This window comes from Bacillus rossius, chromosome 6 (assembly GCF_032445375.1).
Source record: "Bacillus rossius redtenbacheri isolate Brsri chromosome 6, Brsri_v3, whole genome shotgun sequence".
NCBI classification, from domain to species: Eukaryota; Metazoa; Arthropoda; class Insecta; order Phasmatodea; family Bacillidae; genus Bacillus; species Bacillus rossius.
In genome coordinates this window covers 54,173,551-54,198,515 of record NC_086334.1, presented here as the reverse complement: position 1 = coordinate 54,198,515, position 24,965 = coordinate 54,173,551, and the positions used below count along the sequence as shown (strand labels likewise).

Sequence of the window (24,965 nt, the reverse complement as noted above, 5' to 3'; positions counted from 1 at the left end):
TCAATGAAGTATTTTTCATTGTCACTCGTTACTATTGTTAATTGATTAATTATGAATAAATGTGTTTCTAGTTACAGCGACCCTCTCTATGTTATTTCCGTTATCACCTGCTAACCCAGTGATAACAACAACGGGGAAATACGTCGGGAAGAATCTGTAAACACGAGCTGAAAGTAGTTTTTTTTTTTTTTTTTTGACACCGGTTTGTGTTAACTTCGAGTTGATTTGGACATCCTATCACGGCTGGTTTCTCAATTAACGCAGCCTTTATGTAGGAGGATCCTTTTGTTAGGGCAGTAGCAGTAGAGTACGTATCCTACAAAGGGACATATGTGTTGGCACCATGGATGTATTAGGGTGTCTGTTCTGAAGTTGAAGTCAACTGCTTAGCAATGGGATAGCAAAACAAATCGTAGCTGTATAATTTCGGTTTAATAGTTTGAAAAGAATCTGGGGATAATCGTAAGAAGCCATCAGGTAGTGGAATATTGCTAGACGAAACACAAATGCAAGAAATTAGCGTTAAAACTCATTATAACAAAAAAAACTTGTTTTGCCGTGCATACGGAAAAGGGATATGAGAGGTCAATCTCATTTTTTGAATCCAGGTGTTGACGAGGCAAAGATAGTACACGCCAACACCCTCGCTTCTCGCCTCCGTGGTCGGCACGGTGTGCTCTATGGCTGCACCGACTCTATGGACTCGTAAATCAGGCGGGCTGTTGGCGGAGCTGAACGCCCCATTCTTCTGGCCGGAGCAGGTGTGTATTTCTGTTCGCGGGCGCGTGCTGGAGCCGGCCAGGGGATGGTGCAGGGAGGGGTGGTGCAGGGAGGGGTGGTGCAGGGAGGGGAGGTCCGGACGCCTCATTGACAGCCCGTCGCGCCGTCCAGCTGCGGGCGAGGAGCAGCGCGCGCGGACGGTATCCACGCAGGTGAGGGCTTCGCTCGGCTCCCGCGCGGGGAATCCTTCTATCCATCTTTTCACAGACGAGAGAGCCAAACGATCGATCGTGCATCTTCGGGTTTTTTTTTGTTCATTGTAAATAAATATGGCGGTGTTGATAAAAGGATACTAATGGTCAATTTGGTTAGGTTAGCTACATTATAAATACTTTAAAACATTGTGGACGGTTGATTTGGTTAGGATAGCTACGTAAAAGATACGGAAAAAAAAGCATGAACTTCGGGGAACTTCAGGTTTTGGCTCTTTCGTCTGTGAAAGGAAGGCTTCCCCTCCCGCGCGCGTCGAGACCAGCAGGGTGGCTTCCGAACTACGTGCTACGTCTGAAGGTACGCGCGCACTAGGGCGTCACGGCAAGGACAGATGGCCGTCACAGAAAAATACAAAAATGTATCACGTGTAGAGTAATAGAAGTGCGCGCACCACGGCGGGACGGCCGAGAACGGACGATCGGTAGCTTCGGCCGTCCGACAGAAAGTTCACGAGAGGGAATTAAAAGACAGTGCGGTGCGTGCCGTACCGTCCGTCCCGATGAGTCATCGGCAATTCTTAGCAGTCGCACATGCAGGACAGGACAGGGCGGCCGGTACCGCCGTTTCAGTTGTTATACACATTGTGCGAAATGGATGTCTCAAAGTTAATAATGTTGGTTGAAAATTATGAAGAGCTATATAACATGCGGCATGCACAATATTTTAACATTACTAGGCGAGATAACTGCTGGGAAGAAATAGGTTCCATCATGAATGTTTATGTTATGGATCCAGAATTTACGCTTTCTTCGCCGTTTACGTTTCTCTTCCACTTCCATTAATATTGTACTAACAACTACAAGTTCTTCGTCACTTTCCATTGCAGTGGCTCGGGCGACACTGTACCGTCCGAAACAATTTCCGTCCGTACCGACCTTCCGTCCGTCCGTCATTGCCGCGACGCCCTAGTGCGCGCGTACCTTTAGCATACGGTACGCGGCATTTGGCGGGAGTCGTTCCGTCAAATGGAACGGAAATGTGTGATCACGGTGTTGCCAACTTTGCTGGATGTCGCGAACCAAAATCCACAAGGCAAAAGGGAAACTTCAAAGTAGTAACTGTTTAACGAATTTTGACAAGTATTTTAATAAAATTACCTATTGAAAAATCTGATCAGAAACCATGCTTTAGTATTTTTTCAAGTCTTTTTTTTTCGGTTTTATCTGAGCCGTTTCATTACACGGTTTAATATTTCGCTCTGCAAATCTATGATTCGATAGTCGACATAGCTGCTCCGGCAGCGAATTCTTGTGGCGGGTGTGGAAATTACGTGTGATTCGCGTCAATAAATGTAGTCGAATACACACGGCATTATTTCAAACAATTATACGTTAAATTTTTGTGTAACAGTTTATTAATTGTTAAATATCTCGATGCCCTTGCTAAAAAGGCGAACTCGCTTTATTTTTACATGTGGGTATTTCTAACAGGCTACTCTCAGTAGAGATGTGGTAAAAAGAATAAATGATTGTTTTGTTTAATGTATTGTCATTTTTTTATAACATATCTTGTCCAATATCTCGGTGCAGACGTTTGCACAAAAAAAATGGTTCTAATCAAAGTAACGGATAAAAACAAGCTGCGTTTCCATATATATTTGCCATAGCAAAACACAGTATGAGTTAATGAAACTTAATTACAAACATTTGTCTATAAACCATACCGAACGAGCTGTTTAAGTAGTTTAATTGTTCTTGTGATTACAGGTTTAACAGATCGAACTTCGAATTTTTCTCTCACAGTCTATGTCTTGGATGCTGACGTCATGGTTAAGTAAGACATCAGTTTATGTGAGAAAGAGAAAAGTGAACTCCATAAACAACTACCCCACTGCAAAGAAACATTCAAGATGTTTTTCAAGCAGGACATGAAACATGTCAAACACATGCTTCTTGTCTCACTTTTTATTGCTCTGCCTGTTGTTCGCACGTAAGTACGACATTAATTATTTTCATATTTTTCTTTTTCCCACGCATAACGCATGAAATTATTTATAATACAAGTGGTGATATGCATGTAAAGTTCACTGGTGCTTACTTTTGATACAGTTTTACTGGGCCCTATTTGTGTAATTAACTGCTAAGCTTAACGATTTAAACTATGACCACTGCCATAAATCAGCAATTTGATCGTACTATATTTCTACAGACTTTTACCATGCTGGTTGCTGGTAACCCGTCGTCTTCATGGTCTCTCTGCACGTGAAATGCGAGTTAATACACGCATAGCTACTTCATTTTAATGTGTTACACGTTTTAAAGGCAATTCCTTACGCAGAATTAAGTATAAAAATATTTTAAATTTGACCAAAATTGCAAAGCATGAATCTTTTACTTAAAATTGCGCAAACTACAACAGATGAAACAAAAATCTATCTCTCTTCCGCTCGATTGGAACAACCAATCGATTTTACTTTTTTTCGAGGGCACATTAAACTTGAAACACTCCCATTCGTTTCCTACTTTTCCTGTCATCGTCCTATCCTTAACAGAATAATGGTATTTATGGTTAATGGTATCTCTTTCTTCAGAACTAATATGGGAAATGCACTTCTAATTTACTTTTCATTTATTTCATTTAATAGCTCACAATTTTTCAAGTAGTCTTCTTGTACATTGTTTTCACGCTAAAATAACCACCTTATACTAACTCCTTAAAATAGACACTTGGTAACACAACAGCAATAATGTTTTAAGAACAGTGAGTAAAAGGAACATGTGAAACATAATAGTAAATATTAATAGTCAAAATTGAGAGTTTGTTGCCTTTTTTGTATCGCTTCCTTCTGATATTTTTTTACTGTATTTGCGCTTGTATCAGGGTTTTTTTGCGGATAAATTTTTTAATCTCATTTGTTTTTAATGTAGCCGTCAATTACAAACAAAAAATTCAAAATTTCTTTTTATATTTAGTTGGCAATTGGTAAAAGTTTTCTGGAGGTTACTTCCCATAGAAAAATTTTAATAATGCTAGCAATTTTTTTTTGTTATATATGATATCATTTGTATTATTAAAGCTCTGTTTCGTGTACAAATTTCGATAACCAATTATCCTTGAACATTTTAAATGCAAAACTATATTAAGGGAAAGTGAGAATATAGACAAAATGTAAATATTACAAACACAAACAATAATTTTTTCTGGCCACGTTAACATAAAAATTACGTTATGAGAAATGTTATACTAAATAAAGATAAGAACAATTTTATAGGTTCGTTTAAAAAACTAAACATTTCGAATGATAACCTTTTTTTTCTCATTAAGCGTTTACAGTTAAGGCTCTGGAATATTTCGTGTACTGTAAGTTAAATTTTTTAATATAAGAACCATTTCAAGACGCTAAATAGTGGGGAAAATATTATTACAAATTAATTTATAACTAACAATAACTACTTAGGTATTTAAATATTTTCAATGGATCTTTGTACCACAGAAAGTGTTATTCTTGCTTTTGGTAAGCATAAATTCATTGTAGTTAAGTCAAATATGAATGATTCCATACGTACATTAATTTAATAAGCATTAAATTAACGACTTATAATGCAACGGCGTTTAAGGAAGTATCACATTTGTAAATAAATAACTTATTCCTAGTATCGGTGGCATTTTGTAATAAAGGAACAATACTGATTAGTTACACTCCAACTAAGAACAGCATACACATCTATGATAGTCGATTACATCATAGCATAGCTTAAACCACGATCTTTTATAATTATTTTTGTTTGTTTTCGTACATTTATGTTCTTTTTTTAATTATTATGGTCAATTAAAGCATCTTAAAATATTTCAAAATAGCTTTCAAGCTTGTTTATGTTTTGAAATGTTTGCTCGCTTTCGTAAATAGCGCATGAGGGATTGGTTCTGATTGGCAGTAAGGCCCCTAGGTAAAGGTTATTGTAAAAAGGATGTGAGATATTCTGTCTAACGTTTCGGGCATACTTCTGGTTCACCTATCCAAGATGTCTGGCATCAAGACAAAATATGTCTGTGGTAGATTATAAGAGTCAAGCATTCATTATCCTTATTATTCATGGCTGGATGCTTTGCCCGCTACCAGAAATGTGAACCGCACACAAGTATTTCCACTGCAAGTGTCGTATTTTAAATGCTACATGTGAAAACATACATTACTGTTTCAAGAGATTTATGTAGCCACATTATTCAAATTAAAGTTGTGTGAAATTTTACATTTTCATCTCTTTCTGCGAAATTCACTCAAGTAAATGGGTTTCAACCAAAGTTATTGTGTGAAAATATTGCAGTAAAAAAGTATAGGTACTGAATATTTTCTCGCATCGATCAAATAAATTCAAATGACATTTGGTTGAAATGTTACTAAAAAAAATCCTTATGTTGTGTAATCCCGGAGCTTTAATAACGGGAAAACACGAGTCCGAGATAATTTATCAAGTATCTAAATATATTTGCTCGTGGTATATTCTAATATTATTTTCTGAAGTCAAATTTAGTGATGATTTCACGGTTTCTTTTTGGTTTTAGCTCCATAGCGTATACAAACACTGAACTCAAATTATTATATTTTTCCACGCAAATTTTTCAAACTGCCCTATATCCAACAAATTACACTGCAATTTATATATATTATTGTAAGTTCTATTTGCTGTTGTTTAGTTCGAATTTTTTCATGAAGGTTTAAGTGGTAATTTATAACTAATCGGTGTATTACTTTTTTCCATTGTTATCTGTGCTAGTGACCTGCCTAAGTGTTTATTTGACCTTACGTTGAGCTCAAAATTATGCTGTCTAGCTTTCGCTTGTTCCATTCAGTTTTTTTGCGTACAGCCGATAACCACGCTGTTTTTAACACACGAGTTTATGTTATTGTGTTGATTGCACACTCAATAAGAATGGTTTCCTTGCTGGAAAACACTCCGTTTTTTTTTCCTTTCTATTAGCACTTTTTCTAACTCAAGTGTGTCAAGTTGTTGTATTAGTAATAACCAGTAAAATAATTAACAGTCTGCTTAAACGCCACAGGAGTCAGAGAGAATTTTTTTTATATAAATTAAACGAGGTTAACTTCAGAGGTAGTCATAAATGTCCATACTAACACCAGCACAAATGTCGATCTATCTAAACAAACTCTGTTATACTTAGGAGTTTACAGTTTTTAGTACCTACTAATGTAGTGTATGAAAGTTTATTAACAGTTCAGTAAATGAGCATTATTATTTATTGAATTTTTGTTTGTTAATCTTACAAAATTACGGAGTAACATTGAGAAAATATTGTTTGTTTCCAGAGAATATTGGTAAGGCTTTCATGTGGCCTGTAACTAAACAGTAAGATGTTTTTTAATTATTTTTTTTAATTTTTCAAAGTGATTTTCATGTTATTTACTGATTACTCACAAATAGTTAGTTAAGTGTAGTTTCAGACGAAGTCTGTCGTTGATAGTTTCCTTTTACTATGACAAAAATGTATTAGTTTATATATGTATTTAATACTATTATAGCTCTGCTCTCGTCCATCTCTTAGGGCATCAATATTGGTGACACGTTAAACAATAATCCATTCATCCAAGCACCTAGTTTTTCGATGAGGAGTTGCAAAACGGGTGATGTTAAAATACCAGTCCACAGCAACTCTCAGTCAAACATTCAATGTTATTCAGTCAAAGAGTGTGTGTAAAACCCCTTTGAGAATAGTGGCGTATTTTTTTCTATTTAGTCAAATAAATATTATTATCATTAAAAACTAACACCCTATAAAAATAAACCCATAAATAATCAATAAAAAGATATTGAGGCACGTATAAAATCAAAGGAAAACTTACGTATGACTTCTTTCGCACTAATTCAGAAATAAAGTGTACTTTTGGTCAGATAGTGGGTGATTTTGCTTGTAGCATTTTATCATGCGAAGTTCGTTACATAGGGTACACATGATACGAGTGCACATAGATCATAAACTCCCATGCTGAACACTGTTACGGGAGCGCATTCATTTGATCGCTGTTTTAAATTATTTGTTTCGTCCCGTTTTTTCCATCAGGAGCCTTATGTCCCAGGATATAAAACTTAACTAATTACAAAAAAAATTTCTAAGTTATAGGCTTCGTTAAGTGAATGACAGCATTAATATTTAAATAATATTTAATACAAGTTTTTAAAACATAAATAAATGTTTATTATTTATCTGTTTCTTACACTTTAACTATGCAGTGGGTGTATAATTCATTAATTAAGTATTTCACACGTTTTATATATTTGAGTACCACAAAAATATAACGAGTTATATTAATGGTTAATATAGAATGCAAGCATTCCTTACAAGTAGAAAGTAAAAGATATTATTAATAATTTAATTTCATCCGGAAATATACAAACTCTTAAAACACTCAACAACCTATAAATAAAGTAAACGAAAAACCTAATATTGATAACAAGTATAGGTTAACAAACACCTACGTTACCTCTCTCACAACACTCGTTGCGGGAGTACGCAACATAATAGAGCCTCTTAAACCCATTTTCAAAAACGGTCACACCTTAATATTGTGGCTCAAAAAATCACGTGACCTAGCTTTGGTTCCTAGTGTAACTTTCGCATCGACTGAAATAACTCTCGAGATATAATTATTCCTCTCCTTCCGTCGCGGTGAAAAGTGACCAGCCTGTTCTTTAATACCAGAATATGTCAGCACAAGACAGCTTGGAAGATAATCATTTATTTCTTGTCGTGTCATTAATCCTGGACTCGCAATGATCCGTCTTATCCGTCCGTCAGGCCCGAAAAATTCCAACCAAACGTACGTATGTACATACGTCCGTCCGTCCGTATTTCCGTCAAAAGCTTCCCAGGCTTCAACTTTCTACGGTTGGACGGACAAAGTTATAACCTCCAAACCCTTTACTATCTTAAAATACTTGTTTAGCTGCTTCCATTTAATTTTTTTAACATACGTTTTAATATATTTTATATTTTATTATTTGATATAAATATTTACCGAGACATATAAGTGTACCAAATTAATTATGTGTGGTTAAACTAATAAAAATATAATTAATAAATATCATAACAACAAAATAATCTAATGATTTATAAGTAATTAACTTTCATGATCGTCACTCTAATCTACCTACACAAGAGAAATCTTCATAACTACGAAAGCCTTCTAGTCTGTTGGCAGCATCAGAATGGAAAAGTTTTCGACGGACTTGAGGGTCATTGTGAATCGCTTGGCTTGTAGCCGGGCGGACGGATGGACGGGTGAATAACGGATATGACGGATCATTGCGAGTCTACATTAAAGGCCCGTCAACAACAGTCCAACCCTGTGGGCCGTCCGTCCAAATCTGAATGCCCTCACATTGTCGCACGTAAAATTTCCATACCTTCAATTGCGATGTCTGATGTCCGAATCTACTGATTTCAAAAGTACTCTCCATATTGCAGTAAATACATGGTGCCAAAATAAGTGTTTTTCAATCGTTTTTGTTCATTGTTTTCGTGAATTGTAAATAAGCACGCGGCTAAGTTTTGAATGTTTATTTAACTTGTGAAAGTTGTGGTAGTTGTAATGATATTTAGTTATTCGGCAAGGGACAATTATTAAATGTTAATAAGTTAATTATAGTCACACTGCCAAAAATTAATTCGTGTTTTCGGCTTTTGAAAAACACCAGACGCCAACAGACAGCAGTAATCTTGGTCTTCTTGTCTTCCTACCACTCCGTCCGTTATTTTATGTTTACCTTTATGAAACGGGAACCAGAAGCCGCAAATGCCGTGAGTGTTCTTATTCTTCCATGCTAACTAAGGACACAGAGATTGGGACAAAAAGTTCAAGTTTACCAATGTATTCGGACAATCACCTACACCACCAATGACTTCAGAAGATAACGCGGACCAATCCGGATCAGTATCCGTCGGGCACATGTGGAACTTCGAAATCGTAGACGGTCCTTAACTAGGATAAATATTTCAAAATATTAATTAAATTTTAAAAAAAATAATTTGATAGTCTTTCAGTATTCGCCAATGATGTGTAACACCTCAACTCGGTAACGATCAAATGCACGAAATTTAACGTACAATTTTTAAAATAATGCCGAGCGTGATTAATATACGCCAATCTTTTTTTTCACTACATTTCTTGATGGGAATTACACTAGTTTCCGCACCCGCCGTCAGAATTCGTTGCCGGAACGAAAGGTGAAACTATATAATGAAACGACTCCGATAAAAGTGAAAAAGGCGTGAAAAAAATTACAAAACCCCGGCTTTGTACCTGATTTTCGACAAGAAATTGTATAAAAAATACTGACTGCTCATATTGTTTCCCTTTGGTTTTTTGAACTCTTGTTCGCGAAATCCGCCACAGATAGGCAGAGTCGTGTTCCATGCGACTTCTGTAGTATTCACGGAAGTGCTCCTGCCAGATGCCACACGCAGAGAGCATGGGAGAGAAACTCTAATTACCGAGACTGAGACCTAGTTTTTTTAAGTTGTTCTGGGCCCGTACGCTAGATAGTAGTTTTCATAATATATTGCTTACATAACTACATTAATTAATTAGGAGAAGTAATGTATAAGCTATTATCAGGCAAACAAACCAGTGAAAAATCCCTCTATTTAGGTAGCCACTAATTTTGTAGTGTGTAATACAATGAGTTTTTGCACCTCCTACTCCTTTATTTATTACATGACGTTTTATTAAAAAACAGTACATATTAAGTTTTTTCGCATCGCTTAAATTAGTTTTGCGCCGTCAAGGAGATAACTTAATATAACCAAAAAAAAAAACATTTTAACTAAAAAAACTTTGTATGAGAACCTCTATTCCGATTTTTTATTTGCCGGTAGTTATAGGCCCACCCAACAGATAGCGACACATGGTTTCAGTTTCCAGTGTAAGAGTCGCACTTGTTTGTTTCCCTCCTTGTTCCGTGGCACAGAGATAGGATGTGAAGATGGCGGGTGCGCAGGTGCGGCGGGCCTGGCTAGCGTGCAGCTGGTGCTGCCGCCGGCGGTGGCCGCGGGAAGCTCGGCCACGCTGCTGTGCCTCTACGACCTGCAGCGCGCGCCGCTCTACTCCGTCAAGTGGTACCGCGGCAGCTTCGAGTTCTACCGCTTCGTGCCCGCGGACCGGCCGCCCAAGCGCGCCTTCCCCTTCCCGGGACTCGTGGTCGACGTGAGTCGCCGGGCGCCGGCCCGTAACACCACCAACTGGGCATTCATGCTTGGTGTTGTCCCTGCACCTCCAATCATTCCAGACCTCGCGGGTTCATTTCGTGTTATGCTAAAATTCAAATAATTATACCTTAGTGCTGCTTCTGCCAATGGTTCACTGTTAATCTCGAGGACTGAGGGCCAATTAGAGACCCTCACTCGTAGAAGTGTCGAATCACAGGCCACCCAGTCGAGACGTCTCACAAGTCAACAGTTGGGATTTGCTAGAGTGTGTAGAGGATATTGGAGTCTATCCTGGAGGTCATTAAACCCGCGAATTTTTCCGGTCTCTACCAATAATTAGTCATTTGTAATCCGATCCCTGGATAGCTTTGCTGTATCAACTGCGCACATCAATAATCATAATAAAATAAAATAAATTCCAAATTATTGAATATTTTTAATAATCTTTTCCATAAAATAGTCAATGAAAGTTTCATTGTAAACGATGGCATAAACTTTGTTAAAAATAATTTAGGTGCGAGTTTAACTTTTTTTTAATTGTCTGCCTCATAAAAAGTAAAGGAGGTACATATGTATGATATTTCATCAAGGTAAAATTAACCTTCGAACACTCTAGAAGAGAAGTTTTAAATTCAGATAGTTAATCTATACAAAAAAATTGGCTACGCATAACCACTCCAAAAATATCGTTCTTAAACAGTTATGTTATGAAATAAATATTTTATGAATCTGACAATTTGTTTTGTATATTTATTCAGAAAATTATTGTAATTAATAACATTTTTTAGATTTTAGCAATACTCAGAAATTGTGCCTGCAAAGCCTTGGTTTATTAGCTAGTACAAAAATATTTAGGTAGGAAAGGAAAAATATACAGATATACAGAGGGAAATATAGAGTTACTAGCAGACCCGACAGACGTTGTCCTGTACACACGTCGTTAATTCGAAAATTTCAAACATTCTTCAATAAGCTGTAACAATCTGGACTGTTTTGATGAAAATTATTATTCAAGAGTTATTTTAATATCTAACTTCATTACATGTACACTTATACAAATTCGACCGATCGGTAGCATGTGAGTATATACTGTGTGTGTAAGTATGCATATACTGTATGAGTGAAGTGAAATGTAGAAGCTGTGTTAACTAAAAAGATGCATCTATTACCACACTCCACGGATGAAATTTGTAGACTGGATAATAGCAGCCACTGTCTATGATTATTGACACGGATATTTCTAGGCGTCACCGAAAATTTTAAGTGAATGAAATGACTGATTACAGGTTGGGATATTATCCGCGGAGTGTGGCAATAACAGCATCGTAAATACAAACTTTAACTTGTTTTAAGTAAAGGTAAACAATCTTATAATGAAACTATTTTATAACATTTATTTATTAATTTACAAAAACTTAATTTATCTTAATGCTATTGGATGTACAATATTTTTAGTTAATCCTTGAGGTGTATAAACAAACAAATTCGATGGTTTTCCAACTCTGGAACACGCAACATATAATTGACCGTGAGAAAAACCCGGATTTTCTAAATCTAAGCCACAAATTGTCATGGTTTGGCCTTGTGGCTTATTTATAGTCATAATATATGCCAAGCGGATTGTAAATTGTAAACGTTTGAATGGTATAAGCGAATCTGAAGGAATCATTGGGATCCGTGGTAGAAGTAAAACCTCACCTTGACATTTTCCACTCAAAATAGTAGCTTCAAGAATGTTGCCCATGATTTTTTTTATAACTAATCGCGTCCCATTACATAATTTCGGAGCATTCAAATTTCGAAGCAAAATTATAGGTGAACCAACCTTCAGTCGCAAATTATGTGGTGGCATTCCAGGTAAATCTAATGAATTAAAAATTCTACAGGATAGTTAACAACTTCATCAGGATCAACAACAGTGTCGATCGATTTAAATGTAGTTTCATTACCAGGCAGTAATTGCTGTATTTTGAAATTGATGACATCAACACCTAAATTTTTCGCAGCTAAAATTGCTCGCTCTCGTAGCCATCCATGATTAGTACAATTATTTCTCAAATCTGGAAAGATACTGTTTATTAACTCATCTTTGGTAGCCACCATGTTGCAAAAATTCTCTGGAAGTCGAATATATTGTGTATCTTCATACAATTCAATTTTACCATTGCCAATATCCAACAATTATTCAGAGAATCTTGACGCTAATGGATCATTTTGAAGTTGAACGCGCATATTAATAGTAAGGCATAATTTTCTGACACTTCGCCATAGATAAGATTATTTTAAACATGCGTTTATTTCGTCTGCATATGTCGCGCGTGGAATGACTGGTAATGTTTGTCTGAAATCACCAGATAGCAACAATAGAGCACCACCGAAAAGCCTAGTATTATCCTTGATATCTTTCAGGGACCTGTCGAGAGCTTCAAGCGAATGCTTGTGGGCCATGGTACATTCATCCCAGATAATAATTTTGCATTTTCTCAAAACTTGAGCCATGCCTGATGCTTCTTTATGTTACACATTGCTTCGGGATTTGTGTGAACATTCAAAGGTAATTTAAGCGCTGAATGCGCCGTCCGTCCACCATCAAGTAACGTTGCTGCGATTCCTGATGAAGCAATAGCCAATGCAATATTATTTTGTGATCGGATGCGCGCAAGTATCAATGAAATGAGGAATGTTTTACCAGTACCACCTGGTGCATCCAAAAAAAAGAATCCACCTTGTTGCGCTGCAATTGATACATTAATTTGATCATATACATTTCGTTTCTCAGCAGTGAGCAATTGTTCATTATTGGCAACAAAAGTAGCCAAAGAAGTTCTATCGAAGTGATGTTCCCGTTGAATATCGCTGTTGATGGTATCTACTGCTGGGCGGTTCGGCGCTGGCATGCCGAAATGGATAAGCGGCATATTCGAAATAAGAATACAAATATGCTCAATAATTATTAATGACTCATTATATATTTCTGCGGAGAATTCAATATTTTGATTTTGATTAGTAATTATAATCCGATGTAAAATATTCTCACTCATTGAGTCTTTATATTTGTCCCACAAAGCAGATGCTTCAGACGGAAAACACATTGTCAATATTATTGAAAATAATTGACGAATTTGTTGTGGAGATGAGCTCAGTGCTGCATCTGCAAGTGTGAGATCCCAATGGTTATCATCCTCCAATAAATGTAACTCACGACACGCATCAAAGAAAGTGTCGTATAAAGTACCATTGACTTTTCGCAAATATCGGAAAGATGTTGGTCCAGGAACGTTAACCAATAACAAACGCAAAAAAAAAAAAACATTCGCGTTGCTTAGGATGAACTGTATATATTCGACCTAAAGTATTTTTCATAAATATGTCGGTGAATCCTGGGACTGGAATGCCTCGTTTCCGTGGTTCCCAATTTTTTGATTGTTTATTCCACGTAAAAAATTTAGGAACATCAGTATACATTAATGTCCTTGCGAATTGACCAACAACATCTTGTCGGCAACAAAGGTTGAAAAATTCAGTAAGAGTGGTTTTTGGAGCCGTTAAAGCTTGTTGTAGTGCAGTCTGTTCTGTAAAGTAAACACGCTGTCCGTTTTCAAGATGCACAGCCAAATGTATAACAGCAGGATCCCTTTCATGTATAGGAAACGTAAAAATGCGTGAAATAGCTTCGTTACTGCTTATGTATCGACCCATTTGATAACGTGTAATTTCGTCATTGTCATTTACATTTTGAACAGCGAATACAGCTTTATCACTGCCCTTGTGAACATCCTTACAAATGTATTTTATAGATTTCACTGAACTGCATAGTTCAACGTTTATGTGCGCTTTATAGGTTTTGCAAAGCAATGGTGATTATGGAACTACCCAGCGATTATCAATATCTACTGTCACACCGTTTGAAAGACGCAATTCATATGATTGACCGCCTTGTCTACGTCTCTACGCCGGTAAGATGGATAACCGTCAATATTGGTGATAGTATCAGATTGGCATGGTTTTGGAAAACGTTTCGTACATTTTCCATTGTCCATACATGGTGACATCATGTTTAGAGTAGTACCACATGGACCATGGATCATATTAGTAGTTACAATGTCAAACAATTCTTGATCAACATTCGGATCTGGAATTTCGGCTGAAATAATTTTGTCGATTTCTTCTGGGCGTACTTTATCCACCAACCAAATCAAAATATGCGCATGAGGTAAACCTCGTTTTTGCCAATCAACAGAGTAAAGCCAACAATGTGTTTCACCAAATACCGAGTGATGTGTAATCAAATTCATCAAAGATTTTAATTTTTGTTTAAAAACACATGCAGTGATATCATGGCGATGCATCGATGTTTGACCTGGCAACAACAAACTTTGAATTTAATCCCAGTTTGGATTACACGTAAATGTGATAAAAAGATCTGGTCGGCCATATGCACGTACGTAAGTCATGGCGTCTTGAATATACTCTTGCATATGACGCGGACTACCATTGTATGATGATGGGAGAATATATGCGCTACCGATGTTGTTGATGTCATTAGATGCATCTACGTTACCAATAACGGCGTCACGCAAATGAATGTACTCCTCAGCACGAAGTTTTGTTTGATTAAATTTTATATATCGTAATCTCTCACTTTCGATTTTTACGTACATATTGCAATATACTGATGAAATAGCTGTCTGCATCGGAGAATGGTATTGTCTTCATTAGCACGAATCATCAATCGATATGCGTAGAAGTTTATAGCACTAACTTTCTTGATCAGTTCTTCAGCTGCAAATAAATATATATATGAGAGATACAGAAATTATTTGAAAAATAAAATCTGTAAAATAGTCTATAAGTTGTACCTGTAGTTGGATTCCTTTGTTTAATACTTAAATGGTATCCATCTTCTCCTTCCAAAAATATCAACGGATACTGCAATGCATTGTAAGAACGATGATTGTCTTGAATTATTTGCATCGTATTATCTCTGCGTTGAATGCAAATGTCCCGACGTTCACATGGGTCACCAGCCATAACAACTGCAACTTCATTAATAGTTGGAACATTATATGTGCCTGCGTGCTCTCCGTAGGGCACTTTGTCTGCTTTAATAATAATGGCGTAGTTGTCGTTTTGCAGTCTGCTAGAAAAAGTCTTGAACAATTGCAACAACTGGTTATGGTTTTGCAAAAACGTTTCCAAAATGTCCACAATTTCTCGTTCCTCCATCTGTTCTATATAGTTGTAAGCGCAGCGTGTGTGTGATTGTTGCTCCTCATAGCCCATAAAATAAATTTGTAAAAATTTTGGATCGGCATCAGGCATTGGGAGCAATGAACCAATTTGGTGGTACACTTGACCTTGAATTTTGAATGTAGATTCGAAATTACGACCATCTTCATTATGAACAATTTTTGTTGCTCCAAATGATGTCATTTGGAAGCATGAATTGAATTTACGAATTTTTCGCAAAAACACTTTCGATTGAGATGTCGTGCCAGCTAAAAGTGTTTTTAAAGGTTCCGGCGGTGGATTTAGCGATGGCAGTGAAATTTTTCCAGATGCGCAACATAAACCAGCTGATTCACCTTTGTACTTGAAAGCATGACAATGTTGACACTTTTTGTCCATACTACCAATCGAGATTAATGCATGTGACGAATAGTTGATTTCAGGATCATATTCAAACGCAAGGCGATTGAGTGATGCTCTTGTCAATGCTCGATCATTTTGCATCCGGCGTTGGTTACGTTCTCTATGTGCATCCGTCGCTTGTTGACGTGCATCTCGTTGTCTTACTGCATTAGCACGAAGACGTCGAGTGCGTTGTACTGAATTTTCATTCGCACGTGTAGATGCAACTTGATCTCTCAGATTTGCATTATCCGCCGAGTGTTCTTCATCTGTTCTATTTATTCGACGATCATGGACCAATTGCGCGTTCGGAGTACGTCGACCAATATTTCTGGCTCTTCCTCGAAGACGTGGCATTTTTCTGAAAAAAAAAAAATATACTGTAAAATAATACGCAACGAATGTGAGTTTTTTTTATTGAGAATGAAATTTTAATTAATTAACAAAAAAGATTTATTGTAACAAATTTTAGATAAAAAACGTGTAATTTTATTTTTTTGCTTGATAACTTTTAAAATGAATAATTTTTTCCGAAGTAAATAATTTTTAATAGAATTTTTTTCAAAATTTTTTATAGTTTTATTTTAAATAGTTTTTTTATTTAAAAAATGAATAATTTTTATTAAAAATGATTGAAAAAATTCGTTATGGAATCAATAAACTACACAAATAATTTTTATATTAGGGTGGTTGTACTAACAAATTTACCTATACGAAATAAACTCAAGTAATCCACAACGAATATGAGTTATTTATTGAAAATAAAAATTTTCATTATCACCGAAAACGATTTAAAGTATGTAATTTTTAATAGAATTTTTTCTAATTTTTTAATAATTTTTTTTATTTAAAACACGAATAAAAAAACAATTTAAAAAATTTATTATGAAATTAATGAGCTACACAAATAAATTTTTAGGTTAGGTTGGTTGTTATAAAACTCACATTATAAAATTCTAATTTTTATTAAAAACAATAGAAAAAATATGTTATGAAGTCAATAAACTACACAAATAATTTTTAGGTTAGGTTGGTTGTTAACAAATTTATACGAAATAAACTCAAGTAATCCACAACGAATATGAGTTATTTATTGAAAATAAAATTTTTAATTATCACCGAAAACGATTTAAAGTATATAATTTTTAATATAATTTTTTTCTAATTTTTTAATAATTATTTTTATTTAAAACATGAATAAAAAAACAATTTAAAAAATTTATTACGAAATTAATGAGCTACACAAATAAATTTTTAGGTTAGGTTGGTTGTTATAAAACTCACGTTATAAAATTCTAATTTTTATTAAAAACAATCGAAAAATATGTTATGAAGTCAATAAGCTACCAAATAATTTTTAGGTTAGGTTGGTTGTTATAAAACTCACGTGTAAATTTGATAAAAAATTTATACAAAATATATACTTACTTCGATTCCACCCTAAATTCGCAAAAAGTATCGTTTTTTAGGAACACTTCAAAACTCTTCAAACATCAATTTATATTCATAGTTAATATTTTAATTAGCACACGACTTAAACGAACACAATAATAACACAAAATTTCAAATATTTTTCTCAATTTGATCGCAGCACCAACTGTCGGAACAAACTGAAAATAAAATAGAATAATATTTAATATTTGATGCTGCGATGGTAGCGCAGTCTACCGGATTGAATGTAAAACATTCCAAAATTAACAACTACTTATAAATGAAAAATTAGTTAAATAAACATTTTCTAATTTTTATTAAAAACAATTGGAAAATATGTTATAAAGTCAAAAATTTTGAAAATGAATAATTTTTTCAAAGTATGTAATTTTTAATAGATTTTTTTAATTTTTTAATAATTATTTTTATTTATAACATGAATAATAAAAACAATTTAAAAATTTATTATGAAATTAATGAGCTACACAAATAAATTTTTAGGTTAGGTTGGTTGTTATAAAACTCACGTGTAAATTTGATAAAAAATTTATACAAAATATATACTTACTTCGATTCCACCCTAAATTCGCAAAAAGTATCGTTTTTTAGGAACACTTCAAAACTCTTCAAACATCAATTTATATTCATAGTTAATATTTTAATTACCACACGACTTAAACGAACACAATAATAACACAAAATTTCAAATATTTTTCTCAATTTGATCGCAGCACCAACTGTCGGGACAAACTGAAATTAAAATAGAATAATATTTAATATTTGATGCTGCGATGGTAGCGCAGTCTACCGGATCAAATGTAAATCATTCCAAAATTAACAACTACTTATAAATGAAAAATTAGTTAATTAAACATTTTCTAATTTTTATTGAAAACAATTGAAAAATGGTTGGTTGTTATAAAACTCACGTTATAAAATTCTAATTTTTATTAAAAACAATTGAAAAATATGTTATGAAGTCAATAAGCTACCAAATAATTTTTAGGTTAGGTTGGTTGTTATAAAACTCACGTGTAAATTTGATAAAAAATTATTTTTTTGCTTGATAACTTTTAAAATGAATAATTTTTTCCAAAGTAAATAATTTTTAATAGAGTTTTTTTTAATTTTTTTATAGTTTTATTTTAATAGTTTTTTATTTAAAAAATGAATAATTTTTATTAAAAATGATTGAAAAAATTCGTTATGGAATCAATAAACTACACAAATAATTTTATAGAGAAATGACACACACTCACTATTTGTGTGGCTATGAAACATGATTTTTTTCTGCAATTTAAATTGTAATATACAAAAAGGGTATTGAAAATTGAAACAAATATGGCGACACTATAAACTGTCAGGATCTTTATTTTTTTCTTACTCTCTAATTAGTTCCTTACAATAGCAAAACTTAATGGCTTCTAATAATGTGTTGCAATTTTTGCTTATAAAGCGTGTTTTTTTAGTTTTTCTTAACTCAGAATCAAGATAAAATATCCAATTGTGAATCTAAACCATCCTCGAATCCCCGTGCACTCACACACAAAATTTCATCAAAATCGGTCCAGCCGTCTAGGAGGAGTTCAGTGACATACACACGCACACAAGAAATATATATATATAAAGATAGATATATAGAGAGATAAAGCGAAGTAGATAGATATATATAGATTGAGAGATATACCTATAGATCGTAAGAGAGAGAGAGAAATGGAGGATTACAGAGATGTATAGAGATGTTATTATGTGTGTACCTATTTAAAAAAAAAAATACAAAATAAATTGAATGAGGCTTTGCAACGCACGCCGAGCATTAGTCAGTCATCAATAAAAAATATAAAACTATGCTCATGGGTTCGTAAGAAATACTCAGTATTATAACAAAAAACGAGTTTCATAAATGCAAAACTAACCATAGCCATGTGTTGTACAGGGTTGCAATATGTTTATTGTAGTTCTCGGAAGCTGGTTTGTTTCGTGTTGCTGGAGTGGCGGCGAAAGGCCGCCGTGTGACTGCGACGAGGATGGCTGTCGTGTGGTCGCAGCTGCGGAGGTCCGGCGACCGGCAGGTGACCCTGAGGGCCGTCCCGCTGCACCTGGCCGGGGTGTTCACCTGCGAGGTGTCTGCTGACGCGCCCTCCTTCTCCACGGACACGGCGCGCGGCGAGCTGGCGGTCGTCGGTACGTACTCGCCTCCCCTCCCCTCCCCTCCCTCCCTCCACCCTTTCCACCCCTCCCTCCCCCCTTTCCAAGCCTCCCCTCCCACCCCCTCCCAACCCCTCCCTCCCCCCTTTCCAACCCACCAACCCCCTTTCATCGCCTCCCTCCCCCCTTTCCATCCCTTCCACTCCCCTTTCCTCGCCTCCCCTCCCACCCCTTCCCAACCCCTCCCTCCCCCTTTTCAACCCACCCACCCCCTTTTCACGCCTCCCTCCCTCCTTTCCACCCCTCCCTCCCCTTTTTTCACCCCTCCCTCCCCCCTTTTCAACCCTCCCTCACCCCTTTACATCCCTCCCTCCCCCTACACGCCCTCCACTCCCCGCCCCACCCTCCCGCTTCTCCAGCTCGTGCCGCGGCCATTGTAGCTAGCAGCCCCGGTGCCATCGACTCCATGGTACTTAGCAACCCCAGTGACATCGACGGAGACACGGGTTTCTACAACAGCGCGCAGACGGAGACGGACCCGTACGGATCAGCTCGGCAACTCTGAGCTCTCACGTTTACGTTGCTCCGTGCGACCAGTAGAAGCCGAGTACTTGGCTGCGGTGGTAACAACGTTTGTTTATGTTCTAAACACGTTAAACATTGTTTCTTCAAGTACAATCATATTAAGTGTCCTGTCATTACTTTGTCGTTTATTTTTTATTATATTTTTAAATCCACGTACTTTATCTTGATATGTGGTATAGCGTAAAGGCTTATCGCTATAACTATCCATGTGTGGATGTTAGTTTTCATTGGAGGCTTCTGTTGTAATTAACTTCCTCATTGGCCTTTGTGACCGTCTGCATGCGCCAAGACTGTGAAACTGAGAAATTATTGTTGAGAACAATAGTAAGCTAATATTGTGTTATATTTGATATTAAAATAATAATTGTTAAGGGTTTTGGTCTCCAACCTTCACATAAAATTTTTTTAACGGTCCTTTTTTTTCGATTTCTGCCAACTTCACTGAATGTTCGCCAGGCAAAGTATAAGTGAGCACAGTAGACATTCAGTGTAGTGATTCTTTTCAAAAGTAGAATACTAACGTTTCCGTATCAATGTGAATGACGCCTTATAAATGATATTAGTTATTTATCATTCTACGTGTCTATGTTTTAAAAACACCTGCATGAATGATCGAGAACATTGCATCGCCTACTGGCGTATCCTATTCATTAAATACAAATTCATTAAAAATACAAATCTTGATATTGTGCTTCACTTTACTGGAATTTAATCTACGTTAAATCCTTTTATTTTATAACATCTCTTACAAATAATTTTGTTAGTTTAAAAGCCCTGGCCCATATTTCTGGACGACAGAAAACGTCATTATTGTGGAGCCAATACATCTTGTGTGTAGTTGTTTATAGACCACATATCGTAACAATAACTCTCCATAAAGTATTCGTATAATAATATTAATCAAAATAAAATCAAAGGTGAAAACACAAAACAATTAAGTAAAGTGCGCCCTTAAGGAAAGCCAAGCTTAGCATGAGGGTGGATCCCTCTTATTGACCATTCTTAAGCACATGGGCTTGCTGAAGTAAAATTATAAATTGTAAAACATTTTCACCATGGCTGATTTCAAGGTAGTTGATTATCTTATTTCTTTAGATTGTTCCTTTACCATGCATGTACTGCAAATTTAAAAAATATACATTATGTAGTTACTGTGTGAAGCTAATAACAACATGTATTGACCATGTACTGGCACAGACGTGGACCACCTCTCGCCGGAGATAGCGGTGGAGAAAAGGCTGACGAGTCACGGGTACATCTTCGCTGCCAACTGCACGACAGTGTCTCCCGAGCCCGAGGTCACACTTACCTTCTTCGTCAACGACGTGGTAGTGAGTAGCGCCGAACTGTAACCTTACCATCTCAAAAAAATAATAATCCCTATCCATACGCATTTCCTGAACTGTAACCACGGATTAGCCGCTGTGGGAGAGTAATAACAGCTTCTTTTTTTTTTTCATTACCGTAAGACTTGAAACAACGTTAAGCGTTGGGTACCGTGTACCTTGATGAAGCCACCCATAAAGTATGATAAAATGAACCGAGAAGACAACAACCGCACACGACGACTGTAGTAAATGGTTCGCGTCGTTGAAATCCATTGCACGTTATTGATGTGCAACATCTTAGCTCTCCTTACACGGCATTAGGTCGGAGTAATTTTGGAAATGCGACGGAAGTAAAGAAGCGGAAATGTGTGGCAGGCAGTGCTGCCATCTATGGCGAATGGCGCGATCCAAAGTTCACGAAGCCAAAGGGAAACTCTATAATATAAATTATCAATTAATTTAAACAAGATGGTCAATAATTAAATAAAATTCCTTGTTGAAAACCAGATCCAATGCCAGGCGTCAGTATTTTTGAACGGTTTTTTTCGCTTTTATCGGAGCCATTTCATTATATAGATTAAATTTCTCTCTGCAAATGGAATGATTTGAAGTCTATATAGCGGCCCCGGCAGCGAATTCTGGCGGTGGGTGCAGAAACTACGTGTGATTCGCGTCCAGAAATGTAGTTGAAAACGAAATTCGCGTATATTTATCACGCTCGGAATTGTTATAAACAATTCTACGTTGAATTTCGGGTCCGAGTTTCTGTTATAAGAGCATTTGCAACAGAACACATGAATTTCCTCGTTACCGATGTTATATTTTACACGTCTCTGGCCAGTTACTGAAAAACCTCGCTCACTTGTTTTTTACATAACGCAATTTGTTTGTAAAACATTGCTAAGCAGTAAAAAAAATCCTATGTTTTATTTGATATAGTATTATGGCACTTCGGTCATACATATAGGCTTAATGCAATTGAACATCCGAGATTGTAACACACTCCGGACCACTATAACGCGTAACTGTGAGTCATGCTGGCGTGCGGGGTTCGAACCCACGACCCTCGCCACAAAAACGTGATGCCCTAGCGATCACACCCACCGAGGACCCGATCGCCATGTAACCATCATCTTTTCGTCCATAGGTGCGAGGCTTCCATCTCAACTGCATAGACTCGTTGTCTGGCATTCGGTATTGATCATAAAAGTACTATTAATTAATTCGTGAAAGTTATCCTTTTGAGGCCAAAAGTGCTACAGTAAATGCTCGCAAATGAAAAATAAATTCCAAACCATAAGAGTAAAATGTTGTTTAGGTTATATATGTTACAAAAATAAAATTATTGCAAAAATACGTTGGAATTTTTTTTTCTTTCGAAAATGTAGGTTCTCTCTCGTCTAGGTGAACGTAACTAAAATGAAAGGCTGGTTAGGATAGGTTAGCAACTTTAACATATACTCGAAAATCTTAATATTAATAGAGTTTGCAAAACTAATTTATTACGATCAGAAAGTTGCACGAGGAAGCGGCGAACTTACTATACAATTCGTAACTGTATGATTTTATTTCAATTTCCCATTTCACTTAGCTCATATACCATGCCTTTTGTTCCTCTGGGAGGTTGAGCCGTAGAAGTAAATATGTGACAATAAATAAATTTTAAGTTCCTACATTTAATGGCTTAATTGCCCATAAAACTGATGAAAACAGGAGCATTTACCCATTGCGGAGGTTATACTGTCTCGTGGCGCCTTTGAATGTTGGAGTGTTAATGTAGATATTTTTTGCTAATTTATTTAGTGGCTTATACACTGAAGTGTGCAATGCGATAATTAACAGATATACATGATATAATTTTAACAAAGGCCTATTTTGTTTTCATACAAAGTGTAAAGAAAAGCATGTATGATTGCTTACTTTAGCAGTCGTTCTTTGGAAGGACTTGGTAAATGTCCGAGTGTAATTGTCGTGCTTTGGGTGGACTTGGGAACAGTATGGGTGTGGCTATCGTGCCTCGGGAGGACTTGGTAACTGTCTGAGAGTGGCTGTCACGCCTTAGGTGGACTTGGGAACTGTCTGAGTGTGGCTGTCGTGCCTCGGGAGAACTTGTGAACTGTTTGAATGTGTCTGTTGTGCCTCGGGAGGACTTAGGAACTGTCTGTGTGTGTCTGTCGTGCCTCGGGAGGACTTGGGAACTGTCTGAATGTGGCTGTCGTGCTTTGGGAGGACTTGGGAACTGTCTGTGTGTGTCTATCGTGCCTCGGGAGGACTTGGGAACTGTCTGAATGTGGCTGTCGTGCTTTGGGAGGACTTGGGAACTGTCTGAGTGTGGCTGTCGTGCCTCGGGAGGACTTGGGAACTGTCTGAATGTGGCTATCGTGCCTCGGGAGGACTTAATAACTGTCTGAGAGTGGCTGTCACGCCTTAGGTGGACTTGGGAACTGTCTGAGTGTGTCTGTCGTGCCTCGGAAGGACTTGGGAACTGTCTGTGTGTGTCTGTCGTGCCTCGGGAGGACTTGGGAACTGTCTGAATGTGGCTGTCGTGCCTCGGGAGAACTTGGGAACTGTTTGAATGTGGCTGCCGTGCTTTGGGAGGACTTGGGAACTGTCTGAGTGTGTCTGTCGTGCCTCGGGAGGACTTGGGAACTGTCTGAATGTGGCTGTCGTGCTTTGGGAGGACTTGGGAACTGATTGTGTGTGTCTGTCGTGCCTCGGGAGGACCTGGGAACTGTCTGTGTGTGTCTGTCGTGCCTCGGGAGGACTTGAGAACTGTCTGAATGTGGCTGCCGTGCTTTGGGAGGACTTGGGAACTGTCTGAATGTGGCTGCCGTGCTTTGGGAGGACTTAGGAACTGTCTGAATGTGGCTGTCGTGCTTTAGGAGGACTTGGGAACTGTCTGAGTGTGTCTGTCGTGCCTCGGGAGGACTTGGGAACTGTCTGAATGTGGCTGTCGTGCTTTAGGAGGACTTGGGAACTGTCTGAGTGTGTCTGTCGTGCCTCGGGAGGACTTGGGAACTGTCTGAATGTGGCTGTCGTGCTTTGGGAGGACTTGGGAACTGTCAGAGTTTGTCTGTCGTGCCTCGGGAGGACTTGGGAACTGTCTGAGTGTGTCTGTCGTGCCTCGGGAGGACTTAGGAACTGTCTGAGTGTGTCTGTCGTGCCTCGGGAGGACTTGGGAACTGTCTGAGTGTGTCTGTCGTGCCTCGGGAGGACTTGGTAACTGTCTGAGTGTGTCTGTCTTGCCTCGGGAGGACTTGGGAACTGTCTGAGTGTGTCTGTCGTGCCTCGGGAGGACTTGGGAACTGTCTGAGTGTATCTGTCGTGCCTCGGGAGGACTTGGGAACTGTCTGAGTGTGTCTGTCGTGCCTCGGGAGGACTTGGGAACTGTCTGAGTGTGTCTGTCGTGCCTCGGGAGGACTTGGGAACTGTCTGAGTGTGTCAGTCGTGCCTCGGGAGGACTTGGGAACTGTCTGAGTGTGTCTGTCGTGCCTTGGGAGGACTTGGGAACTGTCTGAGTGTGTCTGTCGTGCCTCGGGAGGACTTGGGAACTGTCTGAGTGTATCTGTCGTGCCTCGGGAGGACTTGGGAACTGTCTGAGTGTGTCTGTCGTGCCTCGGGAGGACTTGGGAACTGTCTGAGTGTGTCTGTCGTGCCTCGGGAGGACTTGGGAACTGTCTGAGTGTA

The 24,965-nt window shown here is 37.4% G+C and overlaps 1 protein-coding gene across 2 annotated transcripts in view; it reads left to right on the top strand.

The window, feature by feature from the left end:
* Nucleotides 1-841: 841 nt before the first annotated feature.
* Nucleotides 842-24,965, top strand: part of LOC134533200 (uncharacterized) — a 34,430-nt gene continuing 10,306 nt past the window's right edge. The window contains exons 1-5 of one of the 2 annotated variants that reach the window (XM_063370579.1): nt 842-932; nt 2,700-2,922; nt 9,948-10,153; nt 19,266-19,401; nt 21,148-21,281. In XM_063370579.1, coding sequence (XP_063226649.1) covers nt 2,868-2,922; nt 9,948-10,153; nt 19,266-19,401; nt 21,148-21,281 — 531 coding nt within the window. In that variant the 5' untranslated portion in view covers nt 842-932; nt 2,700-2,867. Of the gene's footprint in view, nt 1,291-2,699; nt 2,923-9,947; nt 10,154-19,265; nt 19,402-21,147; nt 21,282-24,965 lie in introns of both variants that reach the window. The other variant, XM_063370578.1, reaches the window with a different exon arrangement.